At 39.1% G+C, this 19808-nt stretch overlaps 1 protein-coding gene across 7 annotated transcripts in view; it reads left to right on the top strand.

Moving 5' to 3' along the window:
• The window catches only part of LOC127433850 (tripartite motif-containing protein 3-like), a 49476-nt gene that overhangs the window by 14122 nt on the left and 15546 nt on the right, over positions 1-19808 (top strand). For 5 of the 7 annotated variants that reach the window (XR_007895951.1, XR_007895950.1, XM_051686125.1 and 2 more), the window contains exons 1-4: positions 6327-6504; positions 15006-15187; positions 17002-17242; positions 19420-19571. Coding sequence is in view for 5 of the 7 variants with exons in the window: in XM_051686125.1 (XP_051542085.1) it covers positions 15042-15187; positions 17002-17242; positions 19420-19571 (539 nt within the window). In the remaining 2 variants the exon portion in view is untranslated. Of the gene's footprint in view, positions 1-6326; positions 6505-14857; positions 14875-15005; positions 15188-17001; positions 17243-19419; positions 19572-19808 lie in introns of those variants that run through there. The other 2 variants (XM_051686124.1, XM_051686123.1) reach the window with 2 other exon arrangements.

The raw sequence follows: 19808 nt of genomic DNA, 5'->3' as shown, positions 1-19808 counted from the left end.
TCAACCCCCTTCTGGAGTTACCGCGCCCCCTTGAGGAGTTACCCTGCCCTTTTTAGAAGTTTCCACCTGGTTTGGAGATCTCTGGGCTGCAGCAATAGAGCTGTTCAGGTTGTAGTCCAAAACCCGGAAGTCTAATTCGCCATGGGTTCCCTCGGGATTTTTCTGTGGGTTTTAATAATGGGTTTATGAGAAAAATAAGGTCTGTGAAACATTGACATTTTGTTCTACAACATAAATTACACACAGTCATACCTCGAGCGTGAATTTTAAAGGCGTAATCAATTATAAACTTTTTTTTTTTTAAACGCACGGTGGCTTCAAAATTCACGTTTGAGGGATGACTGTGTGTAATTTATGTTGTAGAACAAAATGTCCAGGTTTCGTCAAGTAAGGTTTTCCACAGATCTTAATTTACTCATAAGCTCAAAAACCCCACTATAAAAGCCCATAGGAAAATCCCGAGGGAACCTATGGCGATTTATACTTCTGGGTTCGCCAACAAATTGATGTCATGGCTGAACAGCTCTATACCTACATGGACTTTTGGACCATATCACTTTTTTAAGAGCTTTATTGAACTCAGAAGTCCTGAGTCTATTAGTTGGTATTCTGTTTATATGTTTAAGGCATTATTTGCTCTTAAAACACCCACAAAGAGTAGTTATTTAAAGGTTCAGGTTGTTAATTCTGGCCATCTCATTTACCTAGTAATGCATGCATTCCCTTCAGGAATATTCCCACAGTGGAGAAAGAGAGAGAAAGAAATTAAGAAATATTATGGCAAACGGATAAGCCACACTATTCATGGTCTGAACCAGGCCCAGTTAGGAGCCCCACTCACACGCTATAGTTACGTGCACATTGCGTCTCACCAGTTCACTGTAGCTAACGCCCCACCCCTGCCCATCCAGTCAAGGTGAGGTGAGGTAATAAATATGATAATATTATATCATAAATATTATTATTTCATTATTCAACACCAGAAGAACTAATACGAGTAAAACCTTGTGCTCTTCCTGGCTGTGTGTAGCACCCGCAGCTTTGCATATTCTTCCAAAGGATCTCAATGTTAGGAGAGAGTGATTGAAGTTTAATTTTAACATTCGTGATCATGGTTAGTCAGGAAACTGTGGATTGAAACATGGATCAGTACAAATTATATCCGCATGTCACCAAAACAATGCCGATCCGCCAAGGCATGGACTCTACAAGACCACTGAAGGTGTCCTGTGGTATCTGGCACCAAGACATTAGCAGCAGATCATTCAAGTCCTCTCAGTTGCGAAGTGGAGCCGCCGTGGATCAGACTTGTTGGTCCAGCACATCCCAAAGATGCTCAGTCGGATTGAGGTCTGGGGAATTTGGAGGCCAGGGCAACACCTTGAACTCTTCATCATGTTCCTCGAACCATTTCCGAACAATGTGTGCAGTGTGGCAGGGCGCATTGTCCTGCTGAAAGAGGCCACTGCTATCAGGGAATACGATTGCCATGAAGGGGTGTACCTTGTCTGCAGCGATATTTAAGTAGGTGGCATGTGTATAATTGATGTCCACATGAATGGCCGGACCCAGGGTTTCCCAGCAGAACAATGCCCAGAGCATCACACTCGCTCCACCGGCTTGTCGTCTTCCCCCAGTGCATCCTGGTGCCATCACTTCCCCAGGTAAATGGCACACACGTACACGGCCGTCCATGTGATATAAAGAAAACAGGACTCATTGAACCAGGTGACCTACTTCCACCAGACGGGATCTGTCGCCGATTTATGGTTTGTCCCTCCTCGAAAAACTGTCGGTAGGTACTCACCACTGCTGACCGGGTACACCCCACAAGCCTTGCCGTTTTTAGAGATGCTCTGACCCAGTCATCTGACCATAACAATTTGGCCCTTGTCAAAGTTGCTCAGGTTTTTACTCCTGCCCATTTCTCCTGCATTCAACACGTTGAGTACGAGAACTGATTTTTTGCTTACCATCTAATCAACCCAGACCTTGACATGTGGCCTTGTTAGGAGATGATCAACGTTATTCGCTTCACCTGTGAATGGTCATAATGTTTTGGCTCATCGGTGTATATATACTTACTCATTTTGCATGCAAAGAGGGCCATTTATAAAGAGTTCATAAAGGCACGGCAGCTTAAAACAGCCTATTTTATTGTAAGGGTTAGAGAGAGGGTGGAAAATTGTCATGAAAAACTACATTATGCCCATTTTTGGCATTTTAAATTCTTGACTGACATGATAAGTGGACCTCAAGGAAAAAAATGTGATATGAACCCTTGAACATGGTGGAGCTCTTTTAAACTGCAAAATCTTTGTAATGACCTGTACAAGACCATGAAACAAGTAGAGCAAAATCTCTCTGTCCACATCTTTTTCTCCATCATCCTATGTTTAGCTGTCTCTCCAATCCCTTTCTCTTCCATGCCCTGTGGTATCCTGAGAGCATTCCGTTGAGTCATGTTTCCTGTGGCAAGAGTACCTCTCCCCCTCTGCAATTGCAGTGAAATTCTGTTTTACATAACTGGACACAGATAGAGGATGATGCCTGAGGGCTCCATCTGAGCAGAATGGACCAGACATACCATCTTATTACACTTAATGTAAAGAATAATTAATGGAGGCATCAGGAAACCTTTATTACGCTTCACTGTTTGTGCTGCATTTTAAATGGGAGCACTCATTATTTTCTTGCACAGCTCTATCGACTCACTGCACTAACAAAAGCAAGTACATTCTTAATTTTTGAGAATAAAAGGATGTTTGAAATACATTTTGGTTAATTAATTATTGTTAATCATAGTGTCCAAATAAAGATAGTTTGAAATTCATCTTCTGCAATTAAAATATTACTATATTTTATTTTGCCTTCTAAGGTCAAATATTTTTTTCTGCATTTTCTTGAATGATTGACATTTCAGAATGGCATTAATCCTGCTTTGGGACAGCGCTGTCACTTTCCCATTGCACTATCCCACACTTCCTTGCTTTTGGAGTAAGTGCAGCCAGTTACTGGTCTACAAGCTCTGAATTAGATATAGACATAATTGCAAAACTACAGACAGATGGAATTAAAGGGATAGTTCACCCAAAAATGAAAATTATTTCATCATTTACTCTCCCTCATGCCATCCCAGATGTGTATGACTTTCTTTCTTCTGCTGAACACAAAGTTTTTTTTTAGAATAATATCTCAGCTCTATAGGTCCTTACAATGCAAGTGAATGGTAACAAGACCTTTAAAGCTCCAAAAATCACATAAAGGAAACATAAAAGTAATCCATATGACTCCAGTGGTTTAATCGATATATTCAGAAGCAATATGATAGGTCTTGGTTAGTAACAAATCAATATTTAAGTCCCTTTTTACCATGACTCTCCACTTTTACTTTTATGTTCAAAATGTGAATAAGTGAAAGTGGAGATTTATAGTAAAAAAGGGATTAAATATTGATCTGCTACTCACACACGCCTATCATATCACTTTTAAGTGACTGCACACTTTCCCCCATATCAAAAAAATCCATGAATGTAAAGTCACAATCTAATTGTGTAAAACATCAATGATGTGCTTGTCTGTGGACATCTGTCTGGTGTTTTTGCAAGATTTTTGGGGCTCTGGCGTCAGTGAAAGGTGTGGGTGTCATCTAAAGTCCGAACGCAAATCAAAGTCAATCCTCCTAGATTAATGGCAGACTGATGTTTTCTGTCTAATCTCTACCATTTTCACTGATGGATTGAAAATGCTGTCCATTTAGGACTTATTTTTCTTTAAATCTATGAAATTAATGAAGCATAAACATAGAAGCATGTGTGCCTGTATATTTTCATGCGTACATGAAAATATTGCTTACCAAATCATATATAGATTGTCATTTTTTCCTGAAAACAGTCACTGAAATTCATAATCCAACAATCTGGAGTCACACCCAAAAGTGATGACATCATCTGTTACAGTTGAAGTCAGAAGTTTACTTACACTTAGTTGAAGTCATTAAAACTAATTTTTAACCACTCCACAGATTTAATATTAGCAAACTATAGTTTTGGCAAGTCGTTTAGGACATCTACTTTGAGCATGACACAAGTAATTTTTCAAACAATTGTTTACAGATAGATTGTTTCACTTTTAATTGACTGTATCACAATTCCAGTGGGTCAGAAATTTACATTCTCTAAGTTAACTGTGCCTTTAAGCAGCTTGGAAAATTCCAGAAAATGATTTCAAGCCTTTAGACAATTAGCCAATTAGCTTCTGATTGGAGGTGTACCTGTGGATGTATTTTAAGGCCTACCTTCAAAATCAGTGCCCTCCAAAAATTTGTGAACCTCCACAAGTCTGGTTCATTCTTGGGAGCAATTTCCAAATGCCTGAAGGTACCACGTTCATCTGTACAATTAATACTATGCAAGCATAAACACCATGGGACCATGCAGTCATCATACCGCTCAGGAAGGAGACGCATTCTATCTCCTAGAGATGAACGTAGTTTGGTGCGAAAAGGGCAAATCAATCCCAGAACAACAGCAAAGGACCTTGTGAAGATGCTGGAGGAAACCGGCTCCAAAACCGCCATAAAAAAAGCCAGACTACAGTTTGCAAGTGCACATGGGGACAAAGATCTTAATTTCTGGAGAAATGTCCTCTAGTCTGATGAAACAAATATTTAACTGTTTGGCCATAATGACTATCATTATGTTTGGAGGAAAAAGGGTGAGGCTTGCAAGCCGAAAAACACCATCCCAACCCTGAAGCATGGGGGTGGCAGCATCATGTTGTGAGGGTGCTTTGCTGCAGGAGGGACTGGTACACTTCACAAAATATTTGTCATCATGAGGAAGAAAAATGATGTGGATATATTGAAGCAACATCTCAAGACATCAGCCAGGAAGTTAAAGCTCGTCACAAATGGGTTTTCCAAATGGACAACGACCCCAAGCATACCTCCAAAGTTGTGGTAAAATGGCTTAAGGACAACAAAGTCAAGGTATTGGAGTGGCCATCACAAAGCTCTGACCTCAATCTGATAGAACATTTGTGGGCAGAACTGAAAAAGCATGTGCGAGCAAGGAGGCCTACAAACCTGACTCAGTTACACCAATTCTGTCTGGAGGAATGGGCCAAAATTCCAGCAACTTATTGTGAGAAGCTTGTGGAAGGCTACCCAAAATGTTTGACCCAAGTTAAACAATTTAAGACAATGCTACCAAATACTAACAAAGTGTATGTAAACTTCTGTCCCATTGGGAATGTGATGAAAGAAATAAAAGCTGAAATAAATCATTCTCTCTACTATTATTCTGATATTTCACATTCTTAAAATAAAGTAGTGATCCTAACTGACCAAAGACAGGGAAGGTTTTCTATGATTAAATGTCAGGAACTGTGAAAAGCAAAAGCAGAGCAATTTCCAGAGCTAAAACAAGATTAACATTGAATGATAGTAAATAAAAGGCATATTAATGATAGATGTTTCAACGTAACATCTCATTGTGACAGAAAAGAAGTTATTTTTTGTGAAATAACCTCAAACTCAAAATTCTTAATTTTTACTCACTTTAAAGTCCTCACTTTAAAAAGTGCATTTTATAATAGTGACGAGGAGGAGGCCGTGGCCGGGCCGAGAGGATGCATGCCCGGCCATGCCCTCCTCCTCGTCACAGATAGGTACATTTATTTACTTGGGTACTTTTATTTAGGTGCAAAGTCTATTGTTTAAGGTAGGACAAGTGTAGTGGACTGGCACACTGACTTTGCAGTGAAAGTATACACTATATTCAGTCTATTATTAAGATTTGTGCATTGTTCAAATTTCAATCAAACTGAAATGAATAATATGTAACCAAAATATACATGTTATGAATTAAGCATAATGTGAAAAAAGGATTTAAACATCACATTTATGCTTAATTTATAATAATAGATTTAATAATTTAAAGATTACTTTATACCGAAATACACAGTTGTTTTTGTGGCATACTGCAATTCAAAGGTGTTTTCTAGCCAAACAAGAGCCATTTTATATTACGATTATTGTTTATTGTGATTCATAAACCCTCGCACACACTAAGAATAAAAAGCTGACATGCAACTCAAATCCTTCCTCTCTCTTTTCCCTGTCCAAACACACCCAATCTTTCAATAGGAATTGTTAATCTCTGAGGCAATCCATGTCTTTGAATAGGTAACATGCGACAGCCAATGCCAGCAGAGGTTGTGGGAGGAGCTGAGGGTGTGCATTCAGCACCAACCAATGGCATATTGTAGTGGGCGTGGTTTGGATTTAGCACTCCGCCTATTTGTGATGTCACAATCGTTGCTCGAGCAGAGAGAGACGAAGAGAGAGCGGTAGGCGTTGGGACGATTAGCAGTGCTTTTATCTGGGGGAGGTGGGCAAAAGACAGTGGAAAAGGGGTATGTTGGGCTTTTCAGATACCAGGCCCAGCTGAAATCTCAAAAACAACAATGGAACCTGCCTGAGAAAGCCCACTTTGCGCGTGTGTAAGTGTGTTCCCTTTCTGTGCCGTTTTGTTGTGCACACGTGAATGAACGTGTTTGCATGTTTTTGAACTGCGACTTAAGAATAGATGAATGCTTTTGTTGCGGTCTGCTTTTTCCTTCGTACGACAGCTAGTCAGAGTTGGTCTGAGGTATAGGAGTGGTTGAATCTGATTTATTAATAGTTTTAGGAGAGCTGCATGTTGTAGGCTGAAAATAAGCACTCACCCCTCCATTTGCCGTCAGAATATGCTGTGAGGGAAATCATGTTGGTTGAGCTTTTTTTGAGAAGTTGCATTATAGTTCTGGATGTTGTTCTGATGTAAGGGATGTCTGAAGCAGGTTTATGTGCTCCGAGTGTGTATTGAAAGGTCTGTTTGTGTGTGTATACACATGTTTCATGCACACAGTAACGGGTGGGAGTGTATTGTGGGGTAATGTTGTAAAAGAGGCTGCCTGAAACAATTGCTCGTTGTTGGTGTTTTTTTTTGAACAATGAAACACGTGCTTGGTTTCTCAATTGTGACTCTGTCTGGGTCAGGGTTGCTGACCGGTGGCGTGACCTGTAAAATCTCGCTATGCACTTTTTAAGGGGAACAGGTGGATTTAGGTCAACCTTTTACGTTTAGACCAATTCGTGTAGTTTCTAATGTGTGTTGCATGTATGTCAGGGTTCTCACGGTCATGAAATCCTGGAAATGTCAGGGATGAGGAAATTTCCAGCTCTGGAAATGTCATAGAAATTAATAAGATCTTTAAAAATCATGGGGAAGTCTGGAAAGTTATATAGCATACCTTTTGCTAGATTTTGCGTGTGTGTGTGTTTTTGTTTTTTGTTTTTTCCCCACTTCGTATTGAACAACGTTGCATTATAGAATTATTATTATTATTATTTAAAAGTCTAGAAACTAAAAATAAATTAATTCTAAAAGGAAAACCTGGAAAGTATTTTTTTTTTAAATTTATTATTATTATTTTGCATTTATCTAACAGAGTAAAAGGCTGACAATAAATTAAAGACCCTTATTTTCTATTTTTTCATAAATGTCTTTCAATGTAAAATAAATAAAACTAAGTTCAGTCCAAAATTTACAATCGCTTTTGTGTACAGTAAAACTTTGTGATAAAAATGAGAAATCTTTTAAAATACACGTGTCATGTTCGTAGAAATGTAGTCTTTGGGGGGCCTGGGTAGCTCAGCAGTAAAGACGCTGACTACCACCCCTGGAGTTGTGAGTTTGAATCCAGGGTGTACTGAGTGACTTAAGCCAGGTCTCCTGAGCAACCAAATTGGCCCGGTTGCAAAGGAGGGTAGAGTCACATATTGTAACCTCCTCGTGGTTGTGATTAGTGGTTCTCGCTCTCAATGGGGTGTGAGAAGTCGTGCGTGGATCGCAAAGAGTAGCATGAGCCTCCACATGCTGTGAGTCTCCGTGGTGTCATGCACAATGAGCCACGTGATAAGATGCACGGATTGACTGTCTCAGAAGCGGAGGCAACTGAGACTTGTCCTCCGCCACCCGGATTGAGGTGAGTAACCATGCCACCTCGAGGACATACTAAGTAGTGGAAATTGGGCATTCCAAATTGGGAGAAAAGGGGATATATATATATATATATATATATATATATATGTACAAATTTCCAATCGCTTTTGTGTACAGTAAAACTTTGTGATAAAAATGAGAAACCTTTTAAAAATCTAGTTTAAAATACACGTGTCATGTTAGAAGAAATGTAGTCTTTGTCCAATTTGGTTTCATAAATTTTCTTAAATTCTTTGTGGTGTTACCATCAAGTAAAAGGTATTAAAATACTTTCCTTGCACCTTGAATACATGAGTGTACACAAAGTTATCAAACACTTTTTACAAGGTAAAAAAATATATATATAATTTTTCTTTTTTTACAAATATCATGAATGAGTCAAGAATAGCAAGAAGTTTTCGTAGCGTTACTCCATTTGACCTTAACAAAATACCTTTTCATTATGTCAAAATAGCTGATATTTTAAACAAAACTTCACACAGTCATGAGGCTCTAAAGGGGCCCTCTCTGTTTTGTTTTTTGTCAGCACAAAAAAACAAAATGGCAACCTAAATGTTGGTAACACCATATTTGACTTAATGTACAAAACTGTTTCATATGTAATCTTTTAAAACAAAATTGTTTGACTTATTATTATTTTGAAACAATAGGCTAATAAAAGATTATTCTGCACTACTCATGCCAACATTTATTTAATTTCAGCGTTTAATGAGATTGACTGTTTTTGACGGTGAGTCTAAGGACAGTTACACCGCTTGACATAAAAAATATCAAAATTAACTCTGTAAATGAAAACATGTTCATCGTAGTGGAAGTGTATTAAAGAAATTGTTTTGTGTGAATTGTATTTTTGAATAATGTAATAGATCCAGACAAATAAATAAGCGTCACTCCATTGATCCACTTGCTCGCAAACCATAGTGATGTCAGGTTTGTGAGCGAATCGTTCTTTTTAATCAGTTCTTGTCAATAAATCAGTTGAACTGATTCACAAATTCTCCTGAATGATTCGTAAGTGAATCGGTCTGAATTTTAAATTATACAAAAAAGGTTTATCCAGTAATCACAAATGACTTGAAAGTTCTTGGAAATTCAAAAACTGAGAACCCTGGCATATGCAATGCATGTATGCAACAACAGCAGAAAAAGTTTGTGCACTTATTTTCAGATGTTACTCATTTCAGACTAGTCAAGCCTCGGTTTATAAATATGCTTTGCTAATATTATTAGTTGCACGACGTGCATAAATTCGACATGTCAGTGTTTACTGGTGTGTTTGAGATGCAGCCCAATCCAGATACCTGCTCTCACCATGTCTGGCTCCTTTTTCTGTGCTGTGCCACAAGAATCTTAGCCATCCGTTGCTGGACGTTACCCCTATTTAGCTTACCCTAGTGAGACATAAGTCTAAATATAGCCTGTATACATCAGCACATCAAATCGGTGAGGGGGGTTTGGGCGAGAGAAAGTGAGAGAAGAGGTTTAGAGAGCGCGGGTGAAGGTAACTGGTATCAGTCCTGTTTGAAATTCTCCTATTTCCATCACTCAGACTGTTTGTGAGAGCACATGCAGGGCGTGCAGAAGTATCAGGGCTCACATGAACTGTTATTAAAACAGCACTGAGACCAGAGGCACTTGAGTAAACAGTAAGAGAATGACATTCGCTGTCTAAATATGGCAGAAAGTGAGCTATTAAATGAGAGACTGGAACTTTATGAAAGACAGATTTTTTTAGGTTCTTGATTAAATAGACCGTTCACACAAAAATGGCAGTTGTCATCGTTTACCCAACCTCATGTCGTTCCAAACCAGTAAGACTTGTTTTTCCACAAAAGAAGTCATTTTGAAGAATGTCCATGCTGCTTTTTTCCTTATAATGAAAGTATAAGTATTTCAAAAATGACCCTAAAAAGTTGTCTGTATGATTTGTGCTCTACATGAAACATGCTTTTTTGTGTGGAAGAGACCATAATTTAAAGGAATAGTTCACCCAAAAATTGAAAATACTGTTGTCATTTACTCACCCTCATGTTGCTGCAAACCTGTATGACTTTCTCTCAACAGTGGAGAAAAAAAAATGTTTGGGGATTGAGAGCCTCAGTCACCATTTACTTTCATTATATGGAAAAATAGACACAATGAAAGTGAATGGTGACTAAGGCTAACATTCTACCTAACATCTCCTTGTGTTTTGTGGTTTCTCAGAAGACACCTGCTGCCTTACATTCACCGTCACGTTCTCTTTTTGATAGGAGGTTGTCTTACATCATGCTAGTGTTAAGCATTATGCCTGGAGGGAGAGTGAAGGGCCCTTTATGAGGGGCTGGTGAAATTAGATTAAGTCCAAACTACAGGAAAGTGTATGAGTGTGTATATATGACAGCATACCATCATATAAACAAGACCACTTTGGTCAAATTTCTTTGGAATGTTGTTCCTTTTAGGCAACAATAAATCAGATTATATAGGGTTTAGCTTTGCTGTTTGAGTATAGGCGGAAAGGAAAAGTACATCGAAAAATCTCAGTGCGAGGAGCTAGAGAGGTTTGATCTTGTGTTTTTGTCCCTCATTAAAGGGCTAGATATAAATCAGTAGAAGTTCTTTTTCATTGGGGTAAAAAGAAATTTGAAACGGCGAGCAGCAGTATACTGTTTGTGAACATTCAGTTCACCCGCCATGCCGCTGTGGGAGGCATTTAGAAGTACATTTAAATTAGGGCTGCAACTAACGATTATTTTGATAATCGATTATTAGAACGATTATTCGGCGATTATTGCAATGATTAATAATTAGCTCTTAACTGACTATTCAGCTTGTGCCACGACTTAAAAGGTTGTATTAAACATGCTCACTAACAATAAAGAGGACAAAATCATCTTTTAAAAATACCTCTAGAGGACATTCACTGAATTAAAGGAAAAAATACTTTTAAGTTTAATTCAGTAAAGAAATTCAATGCAAAAAATCCTTAAAACAAGATACATTTACTTGAGCGTATTTTTTCACTTGGTTATACTTCTGTGAGTGCAGTAAAGACAAAATACTTTTCAAGATTTATTCTCTAAAAGCAAGTCTAAATATTGTATATGTTGCCTCCCAGGTGAATGCATCTTTTTTTATAAAATATTTTAAAATATTTGTATTATTATATGTATATTTTTTTAATCTTATTTTCACCCCTTTTCTCCCCAATTTGGAATGCCCAATTCCCAATGCGCTCTAAATCCTCGTGGTGGCGTAGTGACTCGCCTCAATCCGGGTGGCAGAGGACGAATCTCAGTTGCCTCCATGTCTGAGACGTCAGTCCGTGCATCTTATCACGTGGCTTGTTGAGCGCGTTTCCGCGGAGACATGGCGCGTGTGGAGACTACACGCTATTCTCCACGGCATCCACGCACAACTCGCCACACGCCCCACCGAGAACAAGAACCACATTATAGCAACCACAAGGAGGTTACCCCATGTGACTCTACCCTCCCTAGCAACCGGGCCAATTTGGTTGCTTTGGAGACCTGGCTGGTGTCACTCAGCACGCCCTGGATTCAAACTCGCGACTCCAGGTGTGGTAGTCAGCGTCAATACTCGCTGAGCTACCCAGGCCCCCCAAATATTTGTGTTTTTAATATTATATTCAACATTCTCAGATAACAATTTTTTTCTTCTGCAGTATAGCTGCAAAAGTAAATGTACATTGTTTTAAAGGAGTTTTATATGTTAATATTCGAAATCAAAAACTTATTTTGTTGCAGTGTATAATGGGGCGACGACTACCCTCTCATGTCGACAATTTTTTATTGTCGACGTTGTCGATAACGTCGACTAATCGTTTCAAATCGATGATTTAAAGTAATATACACCCACTGATCACTTTATTAGGCACATCTGTACACCTACTTACTCATGTAATTATCTAATAAACCAATCATGTGGCAGCAGTGCTTAAAATCATGCAGATATGGGTCAGGAGCTTCAGTTAATGTTCATATCAACCATCAGAATTGGGAAAAAATGTGATCTCAGTGATTTCGACTGTGGCATGATTGATTGTGCCAGATGGGCTTGTTTGAGTATTTCTGTAACTGCTGATCTCCTGGGATTTTCACACACAACAGTCTCTAGAGTTGACTCAGAATGGTGCCAAAACCAAAAAACATCCAGTGAGCGGCAGTTCTGCAACGGAAACACCTTGTTGATGAGAGAGGTCAATGGAGAATCGGCAGACTTGTTCGAGCCGACAAAGGCTATGGTAACTCAGATAACCACTCTGTACAATTGAGGCGAGCAGAATAACATCTCAGAATGCACAACTTGTCGAACCTTGAGGTGGATGGGCTACAACAGCAGAAGACCACGTCGGGTTCCACTTTTGTCAGCCAAGAACAGAAAGCTGAGGCTGTAGTGGGCACAGGCTCACCAAATCTGGACAGTTTAAGACTGGAAAAAAGTAGCCTGGTCTGATGAATCTCAATTTCTGCTGAAGCACACAGATGGTATGGTCAGAATTTGGCACCAACAGCATGAATCCATGGACACAATCTGTCTTGTGTCAACAGTCCAGGCTGGTGGCAGTGGTGTAATACTGTGGGGAATATTTTCTTGGCTTACTTTGGGACTGTTAATACCACTCAATTAGGGGTGCACCAATCGAAATCGGCCGATCTTCATCTTATATCTCTGATCGGCGACCGGCCGATCACGCCTAGATTTAGGGCCGATCTTTTTTGCAGCACGCAGTGAATCACACATACAAACTGCTACTCTAGTGAATGAGTGTTTGCTCGGCCCTTGAGGCATGACAGAGTGGCTGGCAATTCTGAGCATTCACAAATTTAAACTTTCAGACATTATATAATTCACATGCCGTTTTGTTTTTAAAAATGTGTAGGAATTACATGTGTATGAATATTAAGTTGCCCATTTTCTAGAGTAATTACGGTAGTTATTCTGACTCGTAGCACAGTGAGCAGGAAGAGGATAAAAAAAGCTGCTAACAGGTATAAAAACGAATTAAAAACAACAAATAAACATGCGAATACAAATCTGAGTACACGTAATGTAAAATGAGTCGTGACAATCAGACACTGTGTGGAGCGATAGAGACTGTTTGAACGATCATGAGCGCTTTTAGCTTTAACATGAGCGCTCTCGGAGTCAATCAAACATGCGCGCTCTCCAGGTGCTCACAGTATCTCATCAGTAACTCATCTCAGCGCTATTCTGTGAGGATCAGATTAATGTTGGTCACAATACCACTAATGACAGATATAACTGTTTAACCTTCAATGTCGGCACTGTGTCTTCACGCGTTTGCTTAATAATTAGTGATTTGTGCTACAACAAGACGCCAAAGACAGTAAACAAATCATAGATATTAATGATTTTTCACTGGAGCAGTTTTAGAGCTTGTAATGGATATTTTTCTTCTATTTAACATATAACTGCACAATATAACTTTCAAAAGTGTGGCAAAGGGCACTAAAAAAAAAAAAAAAAGGTATCGGCCGATCTTAGTGTTAAATGGAGATCGGTATCGGCCTCAAATTTCCTGATCGGTGCACCACTACAGTCAATCATTTTTTGAATGCCACAGCCTATTTGAGTATTGTTACTGACCATGTGCATCCATTCATGGACACAATTGACCCATCTTCTGATGGCTACTTCAAGCATGACAGTGCACCATGTTACAAACCAAAAGTTGTCTCAAACCGGTTTCATGAACATGACAATGAGTTAACTGTTCTTCAGTGGCCTTTCCAGTCACCGAATCTGAATCCAATATAACACCTTTGGGATGTGGTAGAATGGGAGATTCGCAGCATGAATGTGCAATAGACAAATCTGCAGAAATTGCATTATGCAATCATGTCAACATGGACCAGAATCTCAAACGAATGTTTCCAACAGCTTGTGAAATCCATGGCACAAAAAATTGAGGCTGTTTTTAGAGCAAAAGGAGGCCCTACCCAGTATTAGTGTGGTGTTCCTAAGAAAGTGCTCAGTGAGTGTATATGCAGTTGAAAATGCACAATTTGTCTCGTTTACATTCTGAATTAATGACGCTAATGCGCTAACGAATGCAATCACGGCCATAATATGCACCAATTAGGCAACACTGCTATTGTAATTTATGATGACTGAACGGTAGGTGGAGCTTCAAGTCACACCTAATGATGACATGGACCAATGGCAGTAAGGTGTTTAGCAGCCGGTAAGAAGCTTTCCTAAAAGTTTGCCCAGGCGAGTTGTTACAAACCACTGAAACGAAAAAAAAAAAAACTTTTTGACCAGATTTTGTTCTTAATGATGACACACCCATTTGTTCTTTGATTTCGTATGAAGTATATCAGGGCCTTGAGATGGCTGTGCCATCTAAGCCCAAATCTATTCTCCATTGTAAGAGAGAGTTCACCCAGAAATAAAAATTCCTTCATTTACTCTCCCTCATGTTGTTCAAAACCACTATGACTTTCTTTGTTCCCTCCGTAAAACACAAAAGGAGATGTTAGGCAGAACGTCTAACCTCAGTCACCATTCATTTTCATTGTATGGAAAAAAAGGTGCAATTGAAGTGAATGGTGACTGAGACTATAATTATGCGGAACATCTCCTTTTGTGTTCCACACGAGAAAGTCATATGGGTTTGAAAAACCATGAGGGTGTGTAAATGATTACAGAATTTTCATTTTTGGATGAACTATCCCCTTAAACCAAGCTTATGTGCTGCTTTTGTGTTTATTGAACAAAAAAAGCCCTGAGCAGAATGAAGATGTGGAATTTCAGGAGAAACCATAAACAACAATTATTATAATTTATAATAAAGAGGGTAAGGAAATGTGTACTTACAAAATACAATAACTCTAACCATCTCATTCTCTCTTTAAGACAAACAACTCCCTTCATTTCAGATCTCATTTTAATGACTTGGCCCTTTTTTTTTTTTTTTCTTCATTTCAGGGTAAGGTGTGTCCTGGCCCCGCGCCCCCTCTGTGGATGTCTGTCACCATGGCAAAGTTTGAAACAGGCCGCACAAGCCCAGTGGTCCGGCAAATAGACAAGCAGTTCCTGGTGTGCAGTATCTGTCTGGAACACTACCACAACCCCAAAGTCCTGCCCTGCCTGCACACCTTCTGTGAAAGGTCTGTACTGAAGTATTCTGAACATGTTACATTTTATTTACAGCCTTTTTGACAACTATTCATAGTTGTAGTAGACATAAGACAGGAAGTGATGGGAAGAAGAGAGGATAACTACATCGGAAAAACGATGCAAGCCAGACTCAAACTCGCATTGCTCACATGAGCACCACGGCTCAATGTTTTGGACAATGTGTGCCGGAAAAAGGCCGTGGCTTTGACCCCAGCATGTTATATTTATTGCACACTGTTTTTATAGCATGCTCAATGATCGAAACATGCTTTAGTTGAAAATGTTTTGAATTTGGTTTACTTATCACTGACAATTATTGGCATGGATATTCTGTGTCTTTGCCAGAAGCTGACAAAGTGTAGTATGACAATGGGACTCTGAATGTCCCTTTGAATATTTTGTACCCTGTTTTTGTAGTCAGCAAGAGTGGTTGCACAATGATTGTTCATGTTGTGACTACAATTTCGGCAACCCTTTTGGCCCTCTCTTGCATTTGATATAACTTTACACAGATAAGTGGTTTTATCACACTAAAGTCATGTTAACACACACACACACACACACACACACACACACATATATATATATATATATATATATATATATATATATATATAAAATGTCTTGTGGCTATAGACCTTTTCAAGGACTGTTCGTTGGTGACGTCAAGTTACGTCTTTGTTCCATGTACATTTCTTGCTTGTCAATATGGAGACTATTTAACAGAGACGGGCCACTTCTATACAAATGAATGGGAGAAATTGGAATGCCCAGTGGACAACGGATCTGAGCATAATCTGAGTTAAAGACGCGCAATTTATTATATCAGTTGTGACTGAGTGACGCCCCTCCTGTGGATCATGAGGATTGGAGCATGTGCCGCGGCCGAAGGATCCGGATGCCGGGTTCACTATTCCCCTCAAGCGCCGAGGCCCAGGGAAGCTGGGCCGCTCATTTTAAATAAATGCCTCTCCGAGGCCTGACGCCACACAGTCTTGCTCACCCCGCCTAACAGTGTTGTCAGATTTTACTGCTCATTTGAAATATGTTCTTTTATCGTAATCTTAACCAACCATTTTGGAGATTTCGGTCTTTTCCCCCTTCAAGTAGATAGGAGCTGCACTTTCATGACGCTTGTTTACATAGAAAAATAGCTGCCCAAACTGCCCAAGAGCATTCCAAAGACGGCCGCTGAGTGTACTGACTTACCTTGAAAAAGAGACTGTTGAAAGGATCCGGAAATATGTTTGGACCATTCTAATTCATTTGTTTTTGTTTACATTCTTGAAATGGTCTATACTTTTTAAACAGTATGTATTTTAATGTTTATGGACTGGCCCCATTCACTTCCATTGTAAGTGCATCACTGTAATCCAGATTATTGCTTTTTATTTTTATAAATGAGTTACTAGTCAAAATGACTTTTTATGGTTGCCACAAATGCTGTAAATTGATCTTGTATTGAGCCCTGAAAATTTTTTTTAAAGCTACTGTTAGCTTAAAGCTAGTGATTTCTTCGACACTAGCAGCACCAAATGGAATTGAAAATTAATAACTGTGTCCAAACAAGTTTCCAAAACATTCCCACCCATTGCTATTGTTTGGTAAAAAGGTAGTCCCACTCAAACTCACGCTAGTGGCACAGAGAAAAAAAAAACACTTACAAGTAGCTTTAAAGCCTACTTGATTTATCTCCAGTCATAAGTTTTAGACAAACATCCCTAGTTTCTTTCTCTCTCTCACTTTCAGTTTTGCTTATGTCTCCTTTCTCTTTAATCATATCCTTTCTTTCTTTGCTTCACAGGTGCTTACAGAACTACATTCCTCCTCAGTCCCTGACACTGTCCTGCCCGGTGTGCAGACAGACCTCCATCTTGCCGGAGAAAGGTGTGGCAGCACTGCAGAATAACTTCTTCATTACAAACCTCATGGAGGTGCTGCAGAGAGATCCAGAATGTTCTCAGCCAGAGGCTTGCAGTGTGCTGGAGTCCGTCAGTGTTGCGGCCGCTGGGATACCACTCACCTGCCCCAATCACGAGGGCAAGGTAAGCCTCTTATCACCTGATCATGTAAAACAATATTTGGCAACACTTAAATGCAAAAAACTCTTTGCCGTGGGTGCCAACGTGGTATTTGCATTAATTCGATTAAAGTGACGATTAAAAGGATAGTTAACCCAAAAATGCAAATTTTGTCATTTCATCGCACTCATGTGGTTTCAAAGCTGTATAGCTTTCTTTTTTATGCAGAACACAAAAGGAGATGTTTTAATGAATATTGCGGTCCATCTTTTAAATTCAATGGCGGTTAATAGTGACTCACAGCTTAAAAAGGACCTAAAAGTATCATGAAGTTGTCTTTGCAACTTGTGTTCCAAGTCTTCTGAAGGCAAAAGATGTACATTTCTTGACGTACATTGTGCGTTCATGAGTGTATGAGAGACGTTTGTTCACAATGGCTTGCGTGAACTTGGGTTATTTAATCTCCTGAGACCTGAGTGTGACTGCTGTGTGCATTTTCCATTTCTCTTTTTGATTTGTAACTAGTAGCACCTAATACACAAAAGCAACAAGTTGATTATTCATGTTTTTGAGATGTTACAGACATTACATCAAAAATTAGCATAATTAATTATGATTAAAAGTAATGGCTAGCATCATCCAATCACTGTCAACCATGTTAAAATAAAATGTATACATAATAAATTCTGAATCTGTTTACTGATTATCATTGTCCCATGGCAGCCAAACTTATTGAGTGATCCAAACATCATCTGCAGCCTGAAACTGAATTTTTGGTCGGATTTTAGGAGTGAGTGCACTTAGCTGCACAGAGAGCTATAGGATGCTCCCTTGCTCCTATTTAGTGAATTACTTAACCTCCAGTGTACTGTCTGTCTGCAATGGTCTCAAAACAGTTAAAAAATTCACCTTATTTTCATCCTCCCTCCATATAAAGCCTCTGAAAGCAAGATTTGTCAGTTTTTGGATGAACCCATTGATTCTTACTGTGAAAATGCACAGTAAATATATGTAGGATTAAGGAGACGATGCGCTGAAGTACACATTAGTGTACATTGTGTTTAGCAGTGTGGCTTTTCACGATAAATCGCTCAAATAAAAAATGGCATATCGGATGAAACTAGAGACTTAGAAACTAGAGATTAGGTTTCTTACTAGATGTATTTTTGTTGCTATTTCTCCCAAAGACAAACTCTGCTGTGGTCGACGCCATGTTGTTTGTCACATGACTCAAAAGTTTAACCCATTACTGACAGCACAGAGTGTCCTGAACGGAGATCAGTTGGTTTAAATTAATTGAAATTATGCATTGCGTATAGCAAAGCCAAAATACAACGTCCACACATGTACATGGGGTCGCATGAGGTTAACGCATGAACTCATGAGCTGACATTAAGATTTTCACTCAAAAATGACGGCTTGTTTCTCATCAAAACCGTAGGTTTTCAGAAGATTTGGAATAAGACACATGAGTTGCATGGATTACTTTTGATACTTTGGGCTGCTTTTTTTAAGCTTTAAAGTGGGTCACTATCAACTGCCATTGTATTTAGAAGACTGACACAATCTTCATTAAAATATCTTTTGTGTTCCGCATAAGATAAATTTTACTGGTTTGGAATGACATGAGAGTGGGTAAATTAAGACAGAATTTTAATTTGAGTGAACTGTTCCTTTAACTGATTGCACAATTGGTATCCGGTAGATCCTTAGGTAGGTATAGAGTGTCTTTTATTCACATACTGTTCATATTAACCTTATAGGCACTAGAAGGACACTTCTACCCTTAACTCTAGGTATCAGGGCTTGTAAAAACCCCAAGTCCAGCAAATATCACAAAAACACTTCAGGGCATCATAATGTTGTTAAAGCTTTGGCCAGAGATGTTAGATATGGGCATAAATGACTAAAACCCAAACATTGTGCTTTTGTACTGTTCCAATGATGAGGAAAACCATGGCAATACCACCCCTGATTTCTCTGCATTTGAGGCAGTTTTTCTTTGGCAAAGGCTGTGTAGCTTTGCATTATTTCCTATCTTTACTCAGAATCTGGCAGCTTTTAGTGTGTTTCATTCTTTTATGTACCTTCAAAGTCAAAATGTTTGTGTATTCAGTTCAAGTCTGTTAGCGTACATTAGTAGCCTTTGATGATACATCAGGATGCTGAATGAATAAGTTACTCACTGGTGCCCTCTGTAGGTGATGGAGTTTTACTGCGAGTCTTGTGAGACGGCCATGTGTCTGGACTGCACTGAGGGAGAACACCGGGAGCATGTGACCGTTCCACTGCGGGATGTTCTGGAACAGCACAAAGCAGCGCTAAAGAACCAGCTGGATGCCATACGCAACAGGTACACATGCTCAGTGCATAACAGTCACCTGCTATATACCATTCATCACTGATGTAATAACTCATTACATATTGCTCTGTGGCTGCAAAAAAAGTTCAAATTAATCTAAATACAGAACATAATGACTTTAGTGGTGCTGCAATTACACACTTAATCATTAAAGATCCTTGATAGCACAATATCATTGTGAATATGTGTATAACAGAATAATATTGCTGACCAGCATTTCATTTTTTT

Source organism: Myxocyprinus asiaticus, chromosome 43 (genome assembly GCF_019703515.2).
Source record: "Myxocyprinus asiaticus isolate MX2 ecotype Aquarium Trade chromosome 43, UBuf_Myxa_2, whole genome shotgun sequence".
NCBI classification, from domain to species: domain Eukaryota; kingdom Metazoa; phylum Chordata; class Actinopteri; order Cypriniformes; family Catostomidae; genus Myxocyprinus; species Myxocyprinus asiaticus.
This window is presented reverse-complemented; position numbering and strand designations above follow the sequence as displayed.